The sequence below is a fragment of the Setaria viridis genome, chromosome 1 (assembly GCF_005286985.2).
Source record: "Setaria viridis chromosome 1, Setaria_viridis_v4.0, whole genome shotgun sequence".
Lineage (NCBI taxonomy): Eukaryota > Viridiplantae > Streptophyta > Magnoliopsida > Poales > Poaceae > Setaria > Setaria viridis.
Window position 1 is genome coordinate 38,957,302 of NC_048263.2, and position 11,747 is coordinate 38,969,048.

Sequence of the window (11,747 nt, forward strand, 5' to 3'; positions counted from 1 at the left end):
TCTGGAGCGTGGAGAATCACAGGTCCGGGCATGGCCTGCCTGGACCAGATCACCAGAACGATACTGTGGCGCGCAAGGGGGATGGTGTCAGCGACGCCGATGAGGCTCTGGGCCCTGCAGTGAAAACAGCACGAATCCGTCTGGGCTTCGTTGCCCTCGGCGTGCTTTTCCTTGTGCCTTTCGGAAGCGTTTGTGCGTGGCCCACCATGCGCGCCACGGCGTACGTTATCCATCCGTATGCTCGGAACTAAATGGGCCCGGTGAGGGTAAAAGAACGGTGGTGAGAGATTCAGAAAGTCACCGATCTGTGTTCACGCAATCAAGCTAGGCGGCTAACCAACAATTATCGACATTTTAAAATATAGTATTTCCAAAATCATTTTGCTGCTTCGGAAGTGATTTCTATGCGGATCCTTGTCCGTACCGTTTGAGCGCATGCACATAGCCACATCGGTAGCGATCAAGAGAATCTACTAAAGACCTCAATATCGTGAAAAGGAACTTCCCAAGACGAGGGAAGTTTATCGTGAAGGGCTTCGAAAAATGGCTTTGTTCATTCTTTGATCTTCCGAATGCTCGACGTTCATATAATGTGCCATCAAGTTAGTAGTGTTATCAATATAATAATATTGTCTCCTGAACACCCTAAAAGAGTGGTTTGATCTTCGGAACATCAAACTCGTTGATTTTGCCTCTAGCACATCGTGAATCTCTGTGTCTATGTTCACGGCACACCGCAATGAGTAAAAGGACCGAAGGAGAAAGCCGGGGGGGGGGGGGGGGGGGGGGGGGGGGGGGCAATAAAGTCTTTTTACTCACCCCTTTCATTTTCAGATGATATTATTTGGCGCAGTGTCTTGTAGAGAAAAATCACAAAATTGTATAATCATCAAACAAAATCGGACGGGTGGGGTGTGCTGTTGACTAAATAACGTTTTTTCTCTGTCCCGCGGACAAAAAAAAATCCATCAATATTCGACTGAACTGATGGTAATATCTAGCGAGGCCATCCAAGGAAGCTGACGGTAATTCAAGGTTAACCCCGGACATCCAGCGAGGACAGGGTAAATCCAGAAGTCCAAAACAGGCGAGAGAGAGAGAGAGAGAGAGCCAAGTGACGACCAATGCGGCAGGGAACCACATGGACGTGGCCCCCGCACCACCGTCTTCACACGAAATCCCCTCCTCTGTCGCCAACTCGACGCTTCCCTCGAGGAGCGAGCGTGGCGCAGCTGCCCGAGAAACCAACCAAAACCCCGAGCCCATTAACCACGCCTCCTCGCGAATGCCACTGCTGCCCCATTGCGGCTCCGCGGCTCAGCACCGGCCATGACCCGCCTCCTCCGGGCCCTCGCCGCCTTCCTCCTCCTCGCGGCCGTCGCCGTCGCCGACGACGGTTGGTGCTCCTATGCTCTATTTCCCGCAGAGGTTTTAAGGCCGGAGGGTTTTGCGCTGCTCGAGAGCAGATAGATTCAGGGGGGTGGAGCCGCCGTTGCTTGCTCGTGCTGTGTTGCTATTTTATTAGCGCTTCTGCTAGGACGCGGCGGCTTTTAGCATTAGGGGGCGTAGGTCTTTGTTTATAGCTGGTTCCTTTTCCTATTGGTAAAGTACTTGATTAATCTAATCCTGGCTCCCTGTTAGTAGTAGCATCTTCTGTTCTTTGCTGTCCTTGGGGATCGGTTTCTGCAGTGCAGTGGCACACCACCCCTATCCTAGAATGCGGTCTGTTATTGTGATTCTGTTATTTGTTTGGTCTTTATCTGCTTTGCTGTCTGTAAAAATGCGTTTTTACTGCCATTTCGTTTAGTTGGAGATTCATTTCCTCCTGTTTTTGGCAGGGGCAACACTGCTGGAGATCAAGAAATCCTTCAGCAACGGAGGCAACGCGCTGCACGATTGGTCCGGCGAGGGCGCATCGCCGACCTACTGCTCGTGGCGCGGCGTGCTATGCGACAACGTCACCTTCGCTGTTGCGGCGCTGTAAGAAGTTTCCTGTAGCGAAACTACTATCCTCTACTCCTGGTGCCAATGTGCGGTTGCTGAGGCCGTTCTTGTTTGCGATGCAGCAACCTTTCAGGGCTCAATCTCGAGGGTGAAATCTCACCGGCCATCGGGAGCCTGAAACGTGTTATCTCAATGTATGATGGTCCACTGTGTCCTGCTTTGAACTTTCAGATGCTGAACTGCGATTGATATATTTTATTTATTTTTTCCCTGCATGTTGGGTTATGTTTAGAGATTTGAAGTCTAATGGACTTTCCGGGCAGATCCCTGATGAGATTGGCGATTGTTCGTTGCTTGAAACTTTGTAAGTGTGTTTCAGTTTTGGTTATGTCATTTTCTTTTTTAAAAGATGGTTTTGTTCAAATATTCCTTGTTTGCAAACTCCCCTCAATAGTGGATCCCCCCCCCCCCCCCCCCCCCCCACACACACACACCCCTTCTAGCAACTGTTTTTTCACAGGTTTTTCATTGTCAAATTTGCATTTCTTGTGCCCTTGATTATCATCCCTATTTTCGCGTATGATTTATAACAACATTCCTCTTTTGATCTAGGGACTTGTCCTCTAACAATCTAGAAGGAGACATACCATTCTCCATATCTAAGCTCAAGCACCTTGAGAACCTGTAAGTTACATTCTTTGCGCCAGATCTGGGTTATAGAAAGTGATCCATGGTGCCAGTTTCATCACATGTGCTGCCGTTTCCTGTATTTATAGGATTTTGAAGAACAACCAGCTGGTTGGGGTGATACCATCAACACTATCTCAACTTCCTAATTTGAAGATATTGTAAGTTACTAATAAATTATTCTGTTGTATTAATTTGGTTTTTAATCTAACGCGGTATGGACCATAGGGACTTGGCTCAAAACAAGCTAAGTGGTGAAATTCCAAACCTAATATATTGGAATGAGGTTCTTCAATACTTGTAAGTACTTTATTTCCTTTGAAGGACAAAAGTTGTTTTTGTGTAGTACCTCAGCTGCCTAGTATTACAAATTAATTTTTTACAGTAAGAGCATGATCCAGTTACGTATTCAAGATGTGACATTTACACCTTATATGCGCACATGTAGGGTGAGTAGGCCTCCTTTTAGTTTGTGAAGCTCACTTGTTCGCATCTAAATTTCTCATGAGCATCAGGGGATTGCGGAGCAATAATTTAGAAGGAAGCCTCTCTCCGGATATGTGCCAGTTGACTGGCCTGTGGTACTTGTGAGTGCATTGCCTCCCTTCATCTATCATCAGTGCTGTAAGTTATGCCCTTTGTTATGTTCACATAGTTACTTTTATTTATCTCAGTGATGTGAAGAATAATAGCTTGATGGGTATGATACCAGAAACCATAGGGAACTGTACCAGCTTTCAGGTCTTGTATGTATATACATTCTATTCCTTTTGAACAACCTTATCAAAATTTTGATTGTACAATATCACTGAACTTTTGGTATTTTAGGGATTTGTCAAACAATCAGCTTACTGGAGAAATCCCATTCAATATTGGTTTCCTGCAAGTGGCTACGTTGTATGTCATACTAATTCTATATATCAAATGAAATACTTTTGGTTTAATTGTTTCAAGCAGTGACTTGAAATATGTAAACTATCTGTACCAGGTCTTTGCAAGGGAACAAGTTCTCTGGCCCAATTCCATCAGTGATTGGCCTTATGCAGGCGCTTGCAGTGCTGTAAGTTAAACTATGACTTCTAAGGTTTCCTAAATTTTAAACAGAGGCATTGGCCCTTATATGTAAAGAAAGGACAGTGTTGAAACAAACTTATTTTTACCATGTAATGATCCAGCGATCTGAGTTTCAATGAGCTATCTGGACCAATACCATCTATACTGGGCAACTTGACATACACTGAGAAATTGTAAGCTTTCTGTTTTTCACTTTTTTTGCACATTTATTTCACAGTTGATTGATCAGTGATGCTTTTACCTGCGCATTCGCACTGACAGAAAATTCTAGCTTTCATCGAACTTTTTCTAATCATAAGTAAGGCTGATTCACGGTATTTTTTTATGGTAGATACCTGCAAGGCAATAGGCTAACTGGATCGATACCTCCAGAGCTTGGTAATATGACGACACTGCATTACCTGTAAGGATGTATTTTGTATGTTACTTTGCTTCTTGGTAGTTTATTAATTAGTGTTCTTCCCAATTTTTACACACCATCCGTTTTCAGTGAACTGAATGACAATCTATTGACTGGGTTCATTCCTCCTGATCTTGGGAAGCTCACAGAATTGTTTGACTTGTAAGTGTAATTCTGTCTAGTGTCCATCATTATTATGTATATGCTTACTGGAACTCTAATTAAGATGGTGATCTGTGTGACTTGCAGGAACCTTGCAAACAACAACCTTGGAGGACCTATCCCTGATAATATAAGTTCATGCATAAATCTCATTAGTTTGTAAGTTCCATCTGTTCTCCTGAAGTTTTATAGCATCTCTGGTGGTCGGATACTTAACTTTCTGGCTCGTGTAACAGGAATGCTTATGGCAATAAATTAAATGGAACCATTCCACGTTCATTTCAAAAGCTCGAGAGTCTGACTTATCTGTAAGGGGTTTGCTGATTCCTATTTTTTATTGTTTAAATTGTTAGTAAGCTGTTTCTTCAGCCAGGCTGCTACAATAATAATAGTACACATGTGATCTTTTCTCCTAAAAATCTGTACTCATCCATACCTTTTAGGAATCTGTCATCAAATCATCTCAGTGGAGCACTTCCGATTGAGGTAGCAAGAATGAGAAATTTAGACACACTGTAAGTTCCAGCAGCTAATCACTAATTGTTTTCAAGTAATTGCTTTGGATGCTACGATATGTTACACTAAGATATGTGTAGGGACTTATCCTGTAACATGATCACTGGTTCAATTCCCTCAGCTATTGGAAGACTAGAGCATCTTCTGAGGCTGTAAGTCTTATAACCTATCATTTTAACATAAATGTCTGTATGATGTCATGATATGATATTAACCTTATTCATGTAGCAATTTAAGCAAAAATGCTCTGGTTGGACACATTCCTGCTGAGTTTGGGAACTTGAGGAGCATCATGGAGATGTAAGCACCTTCTGGCCTAACATTGCTCAAATCTCTACTATGTTGATCTCTTCTTATGCAAGTATGTTAACACATTTTATTTTATTTCAGCGATTTGTCCAGTAACTACCTCCGTGGCCTGATTCCACAAGAGGTTGGGATGCTACAAAATCTGATACTGTTGTAAGTATAAATGTTTCCTCTTATATAACTTTCAAAACTGATAAAATAAGGTACAGTTAAAAAGGCTTCGGCCAATGGACTGCATATTAATTGTGTATCCTGCACCCAATTACTGTTTGCTGATCTGTATTTTTGTTGTTTCAGAAAATTAGAAAATAATAGTATTACTGGAGATGTCTCACCACTCACTAACTGTTTCAGTCTCAATAACTTGTAAGTTAACAGCTGAAAAGGCTATTTAAATTTTTTGTGTCTGGTTTTCAATTTTAGTGTCTTTATTCTTGAGCGCTTTTTGCAGAAATGTATCATACAACGACCTTGCTGGTATTGTACCTACAGACAACAACTTCTCACGATTTTCACCTGACAGGTGGTACTCTCTGGTATTAAATGGTCACTTCAGAATGCTTTTTTTTACCAATCCTTATTTATATCTTGTCATTCCAGCTTCTTGGGTAACCCTGGACTTTGTGGCTATTGGCGTGGTTCTCGTTCTTCGTGCTCTCCTTTATCATCCAGTATTGAGCGCAAAAGGAGATGTATGCACAATAGCTCAATATCTTCATTAAATTGCTCTGGAGCATAAAATCATCACTGATAAACCATACCTTTTTTGGTTTTGTTTGCAGCATCTATATCAAAGGCTGCATTTCTTGGTATTGGTGTTGGTGGGCTTGTTATCCTGCTCGTTATCCTAGCAGCTGCTTGCTGGCCGCACAACTCACCGGTTCTCAAAGATGTCTCTGTAAGCAAACCAGGTGATACATCTATTAGGTTTCCTCAGTGTTGCTTTAAAATATTAAAATTCTGATAGCCATTTTGTAACTGCTGTCTTGTCGTACTGGTAGTTTGAAATCATTAATTATTTGTCTCAAACAGGTTCCCTTCTTGTATCCCCAGTTCAGAATTCAGATGTGCTAGCTGTTTATGTAACTTGTATGGCTGTTTAATTAAATGATATTACTTATTTACTGTGACAGACAACCTTGCTGCAGCATCAAGCAGTGTTCCTCCCAAGCTTGTGATCCTCCACATGAACATGGCCCTCTATGTATATGATGATATAATGAGGATGACTGAAAATTTGAGTGAAAAATACATTATTGGTTATGGAGCATCAAGTACTGTCTACAGATGTGATCTGAAGAACTGCAAGTCAGTCGCGATAAAAAAGCTATATACTCACTACCCGCAGAGCTTGAAGGAATTTGAGACCGAACTTGAGACTGTTGGGAGCATCAAACACCGAAATCTCGTCAGCCTTCAGGGGTACTCCCTGTCACCTGCTGGGAATCTCCTCTTCTATGATTACATGGAAAATGGCAGCCTCTGGGACGTTTTGCATGGTGAGGGCAGATTGCTAAAATATTTTACACAGAATGCATTTGGGAGTAGTGCTACAAACAGTTTAGTATGTAGTAGCACATTTTTATGCATAGATCATAGTATTTAGAATGACTACTCTCTTTCACTTGATTTAGCTTTCACTTGTTCATCTGTCAGCAAGCACCTACTGGTCACTTTCCTATAAAGATGTCTGCATGCTTTCACTGTTGTTTTGATTAGGGTATTTCCATTTTCCGTGGATTGACAAGAAAATTGCGAGCTTTCTGCAACTGTTCCTAATTTGTACATCTTTGTTGATTTTAGTAGCTTCATCCAAGAAGGAAAAACTTGATTGGGAAGCACGCCTCAAGATTGCTCTTGGTGCTGCTCAAGGCCTGGCTTATCTTCACCACGAATGCAGTCCGCGAATAATTCACAGGGATGTAAAGTCAAAGAATATCCTCCTAGACAAAGACTATGAAGCTCATCTTGCTGACTTTGGTATTGCCAAGAGCTTGTGTGTGTCTTTGACACACACATCAACATATGTAATGGGCACCATTGGCTACATTGATCCTGAGTATGCACGCACATCCCGGCTCAATGAGAAATCAGATGTATACAGCTATGGCATCGTCTTGCTGGAGTTGCTTACTGGCAAAAAGCCCGTCGACGATGAGTGCAATCTTCATCACTTGGTAACTATTTTATCCTTTTCTTTACTTGATTGCCATATTTTACTTGAATTTCCTATTTTCCTTTACCAACACCTTTAGATTTTATGGCTCAATATGTGCTCAATCATGTGCGATAGATCTGTGCTCCTTTGAGGGGACCAGCAACATGAAACCCATCATGTGATAGATCTGTGCTTACTGTGGTGGTGCGATTCATTGTGTGGCTGGTGAAAGTTCAATTATACCTTGCCAGTGTCCCATAAAGCCTGCCATATTTGTCCCCTGCCATCAATCATGTGTCTGAATTTTTTTACATGTTGCACACTATTATAAAAAATTGTAGCTGACCTTTACTTTTTAACAGATCATCGATATGTTGATAAACTATTGTCATTTTTTTGGAAATATAATCCTTTAGGTGAATTAAAACTGCTGTTCTTGGATGTCTTGGCATACCGCATCTGTCAATCCTTTGTATCCGTGACTGCTGTTCTAATTGACTATTTGCTACCTGCAGATCCTATCCAAAGCTGCAGACAACACGGTCATGGAGATGGTTGACCCAGACATCACGGACACGTGCAAAGATCTTGGCGAGGTCAAGAAGGTGTTCCAGTTGGCACTCCTTTGCAGCAAGAGGCAACCATCGGATCGACCGACGATGCATGAGGTCGTGCGCGTCCTGGACAGCCTAGTCTGCCCAGACCCGCCCCCAAAGCAGGCACAGCCACAGGGATCGGAACAGTCAGCCACAGCTCCGAGCTACGTCAGTGAGTATGTCAGCCTACGAGGCGGCACCGCGCTCTCCTGTGCCAATTCATCGAGTGCGTCCGATGCCGAGCTCTTCATGAAGTTTGGCGAGGTGATATCACGGAACACAGAATAAGATCGATCGTCTCAAGAGTTCAGCCTGCGATTTTGCAGCATTTTGGTTCCAATCTACAAGAGGTATCTGGCGCCCTGTGAGCCTGTAAATATTCTGCAACCTCCTCTTTCTTGGGACTCCAGCTATTTTTTCTCCACTATTCCACTTCTTACTTCTTGTGGTTTGGGACATTGCAAAGTGTACTGAAGTAGAGTGCTTTTGGTTGGGGAAAAAATCGAAGCGCAACTAAAAGGAAAATTTGAGTTGGGTGCAGGCTGCTTTTACTGACTTGTTCTGTTGTTCGGCTGGACGATTCTGTCTGCTCAATCAGAGCACTGTTAGGCTGAAGAAACATTCTGGGCAGTGTTACTGTTCTGTTGTATTATCCTGGGCCTCCTATTCCTGAGTCATGCCACTGTGATTTCCTGGCAACTGCAGCACTGCACTGCTGCTTGTATTAGCACCGACAAGTGGCCAACTAGCCTGCCGCTGCGTGGTTAGTTATGTTACCAGTAACTACTGGCTACTGCTGCTGCTGTAAAATTTTTCTCTTGCTTTGCTTCCCGGTTTCCCATGCTGAATCTTGAATCCAAGGTGAACGGGCCCCTGCGTGGAGGACCTTGTCTCGTGGAGTGTCAGGGATGGGTACAAATTTACTCCGGTAGGGGTCGTAGGGCCCTGTGTCCGGGCGAATGATTGATGGGGGACAAACGCAACAGCGCGGTGATGGCATGGGCCAAAAGCCTCTGCCGATTCGCCTGGCGTGATACGGGCAAGAGCCAAGAGGCAAGAGGCGAGCGAGTTCCTCGTGACCCGAGAGCCCGCCGCGGCGCGGGCGCGGCGCAGACACCACGGCACGGGGGCGGAGTCTTGGAGTGGAAGCGAGCGGGGAGCGCGGCCTCTGCCTCCCGTGTCGTGTCGACTTCGAGGGAAAGGGGGCCTGGCGCTGTGGCGCACACAGCTTTTCATGCGTTTTCGTGGTGATTTTGATGGTGGTGATCAGGGTCAGTGGTGAGTGGTGACCGGTGAGGGGGCGGCAGGCACGAGTGACCGACGGCGCAGAGGCTTTTGCTTGCTTCCTGCGCGGCGTGCCGTGGTACTGTCGCGTCACCGAGCCGAGGCCCAACCGCCAACGGAAAGAGAGCGCTGTTCTCGATTGTTCCTTCCGGGCTTCTGGCTGCCGGCACGACTTCTACGAGCTCGAGCTCTCTCCCTTTTGGGCCATGTTTAGTTTACCCCAAAATTCCAACTTTGACACTATGCAAAAAGAAGATTCCCCATCACATTAAACTTACGATACATGCATGGAGTACTAAATGTAGATGAAATTAAAAACTAATTGCACTGTTTTGTTGTACTTTGAGAGATGAATCTTTTGAGCCTAATTAGTCAATGTTTGGACAATAATTCATAAATACAAACGAAAATGCTACAGTTGCGCATTTATGGTAAACTCCCAACTTTGACACTCCCAAATGAACTGGTGATAAGCTCTCGTTAAGCTATCACCGGGTATGAGTTAGGATACGCTTTAGCAATACTGAAAATGAAAATAATGTATACGCTGGTCTCCTGGGACGTGAGCAGGATTGGATGTGATTTGCTGGCTAAATTAGCAAAGTGAGGCTGGTAAATCATGGGCAGGCCCGCGTCTTTAGGACTGCTGGTTGTACTCTTCTGAACTGGGCTGCTACAAGAGCCCACTACTGCAGCACAGGATGGGCCTGGCTTACAACGCGTGTAAACCTCAAGTCCTCAACCTGGACATCCAGCCATCCAGGTAAACGACGAACGAACACAAGGGGTCTTCTTAAAATCCGTCTACGCAATAGCTTCTTAGTTCTTACCCGTCTTGACTTTTATGCCACGTAAGTTTTGTGTCCTGATCCTTCTTATTAGGTTGGTGATTATCTCTTAGGAATCACGTCATTTTTATAGTACTCGGCCTAATGGTCGGTGCGAAAAGGACTTGATAGTAAAATGGTTACCAGCAAGTGAAGAAATCGCGGGGCTTAAAGATAGTAATAGGAGAGCAACAAGAAAAGGCTTTCCTTGGCGTGCACAGCTTCCCCGAATACCACTCCCCCGCACGTACTCTGCTGGCGAACTAGACAACGAGTCCACCACACGCAAGGCCGAGAGTTCGTGGACCATTCGGCCACGACACCAGCACAAAACGCCATGTAGAGGCCGACATCTGCATGTGGGGCCCAGCCTCAGTGAGACCATGCATCGCATGCACCGGCCGCAGCCAAAGCCCATGCGTCCTACGTGGCTCCCCGCCTCGCCGGCCAGGACAAAGTCGCGCCACGTGAGATAACGCTGCCTTTGTGGATGGCTTTCAAGGGCAAGACCGTAATTTTCAACGAGGATATAAAAACAAGCGCCGGTCTTCGATGGTCTCGTAAAAACCGCGGCCTGGTTATCTTGGCGCGTTCCCGGCGCGTTCGCTGGGCCTGGGTTTTGAACTCGCCCTCTTTGTGTTCGTCTGGGCCGTAGATCGCGCTGTGAACCTGTGATCGAATGGCCGTGCAAAGCACGTGCTCTTTGCCGCGTAGAAAGAAACAAAACAGAGTCTGAATTTCTGAGGCAAGTAGCACCACGTCGTGTTTGAAATTTGAATGAGGAGAACTCGTATATTTATTTGCCGCTGTTATGAGTTATGACAAGGACCACATGCGCTTCATATGTTATTGCTTTGCTTGACTAGTCTACGTCAAAGTTACGGATGCCCGTTCTCTCCGACTTCTCACAATAATAATCTCCTAACAGATTGTTTATGCCATCCTATTTATCTTGAAATTGAAGCCACCGTTATATAATGTTTAACTATTGATGCTTCATCCATATTTTGGTGAGGAAATGTTCACATAAAATGATAAATGAATAAGTAAACTCTATATTACCGACACAGCTAATGCATCATTTTTCGATCGAGTGTGGAATTTTACACGCCAACTACCCCTGGCTTAGGCTTTGATCAAGACATTTTCCCTTGGGCTAGTAGATTAATCTCTACAAAAAGGGAGCTAAACCCACAAGGATTGAATCAATGCTTGATCAACACTCGTATATCATTTCTTGGTCACCATCCATGATAGCAAGTGTTCACTTTCTTTTATCGAGTATCTTTCTCTTTCAAGATGCCATTCAGATTTGTTTCATATTTTCTTCAAACATGAACTCATTATAGCTTACATTGAAACTGCTTTTCTAATGCTAGAATTCACTGTAAAAAATGTTGCGTATTGAATGATCGGCTACACGCACCTTAGATGCAACAACTTGGAGATCCATCTCAAAAAAGACAATAACAACATGGAGATAGCAAACTTGTGGGTGGATGGTGGATAATTGCTTCTAATTGTTTCATTCTCGTCTTGTGAAACTACTACCCTCTTTAGAACAATGCATTTTTACGAGATTTGAAGCATCTGGGACAATCGTTTTTTCCCCACGAATTGAAAGGGAGACTTGCAGATAGGAGAATTCCAACGGTTCCTTAGCAATCCCATCAAACCCCTTGATTCCAACTGGCGGATTTTGAAAATACAGACGACATTAGGGGTCTAACTGAGCAGAGCACCCCATATTCAAACGATTAAAGTAAGCCAGATCGGCCGATTTGAACAGA

General features: G+C 44.2%; 1 protein-coding gene across 2 annotated transcripts; it reads left to right on the forward strand.

The window, feature by feature from the left end:
- Positions 1-1,195: 1,195 nt before the first annotated feature.
- On the forward strand, positions 1,196-8,498 carry LOC117840131 (LRR receptor-like serine/threonine-protein kinase ER2). Of its 2 annotated transcripts, none has more exons than XM_034720600.2 (27): positions 1,196-1,396; positions 1,839-1,980; positions 2,067-2,138; positions 2,237-2,308; positions 2,557-2,628; positions 2,721-2,792; positions 2,860-2,931; positions 3,147-3,218; positions 3,306-3,377; positions 3,460-3,528; positions 3,620-3,691; positions 3,807-3,878; positions 4,037-4,108; positions 4,196-4,267; positions 4,355-4,426; positions 4,504-4,575; positions 4,711-4,782; positions 4,864-4,935; positions 5,012-5,083; positions 5,174-5,245; positions 5,390-5,458; positions 5,544-5,615; positions 5,693-5,784; positions 5,875-6,003; positions 6,226-6,591; positions 6,899-7,269; positions 7,766-8,498. In XM_034720600.2, the coding sequence occupies exons 1-27, from the start codon at positions 1,330-1,332 to the stop codon at positions 8,132-8,134; spliced, it is 2,970 nt and encodes a 989-aa protein (XP_034576491.1). In that variant the 5' UTR covers positions 1,196-1,329; the 3' UTR covers positions 8,135-8,498. The 2 variants fall into 2 exon arrangements, with proteins under 2 accessions (XP_034576491.1, XP_034576484.1); XM_034720593.2 differs by having other exon boundaries at positions 1,198-1,396; positions 6,896-7,269.
- Positions 8,499-11,747: the final 3,249 nt, after the last annotated feature.

Excerpts from the sequence above, each read along its gene's own strand:
- LOC117840131 (XM_034720593.2), top strand. The coding sequence starts at position 1,330 with ATGACCCGCCTCCTCCGGGCCCTCGCCGCCTTCCTCCTCCTCGCGGCC. Across the intron at positions 3,879-4,036 it reads TTGACATACACTGAGAAATT|ATACCTGCAAGGCAATAGGC; the intron begins GTAAGCTTTCTG and ends TTTTTATGGTAG. Across the intron at positions 4,109-4,195 it reads ATGACGACACTGCATTACCT|TGAACTGAATGACAATCTAT; the intron begins GTAAGGATGTAT and ends ATCCGTTTTCAG.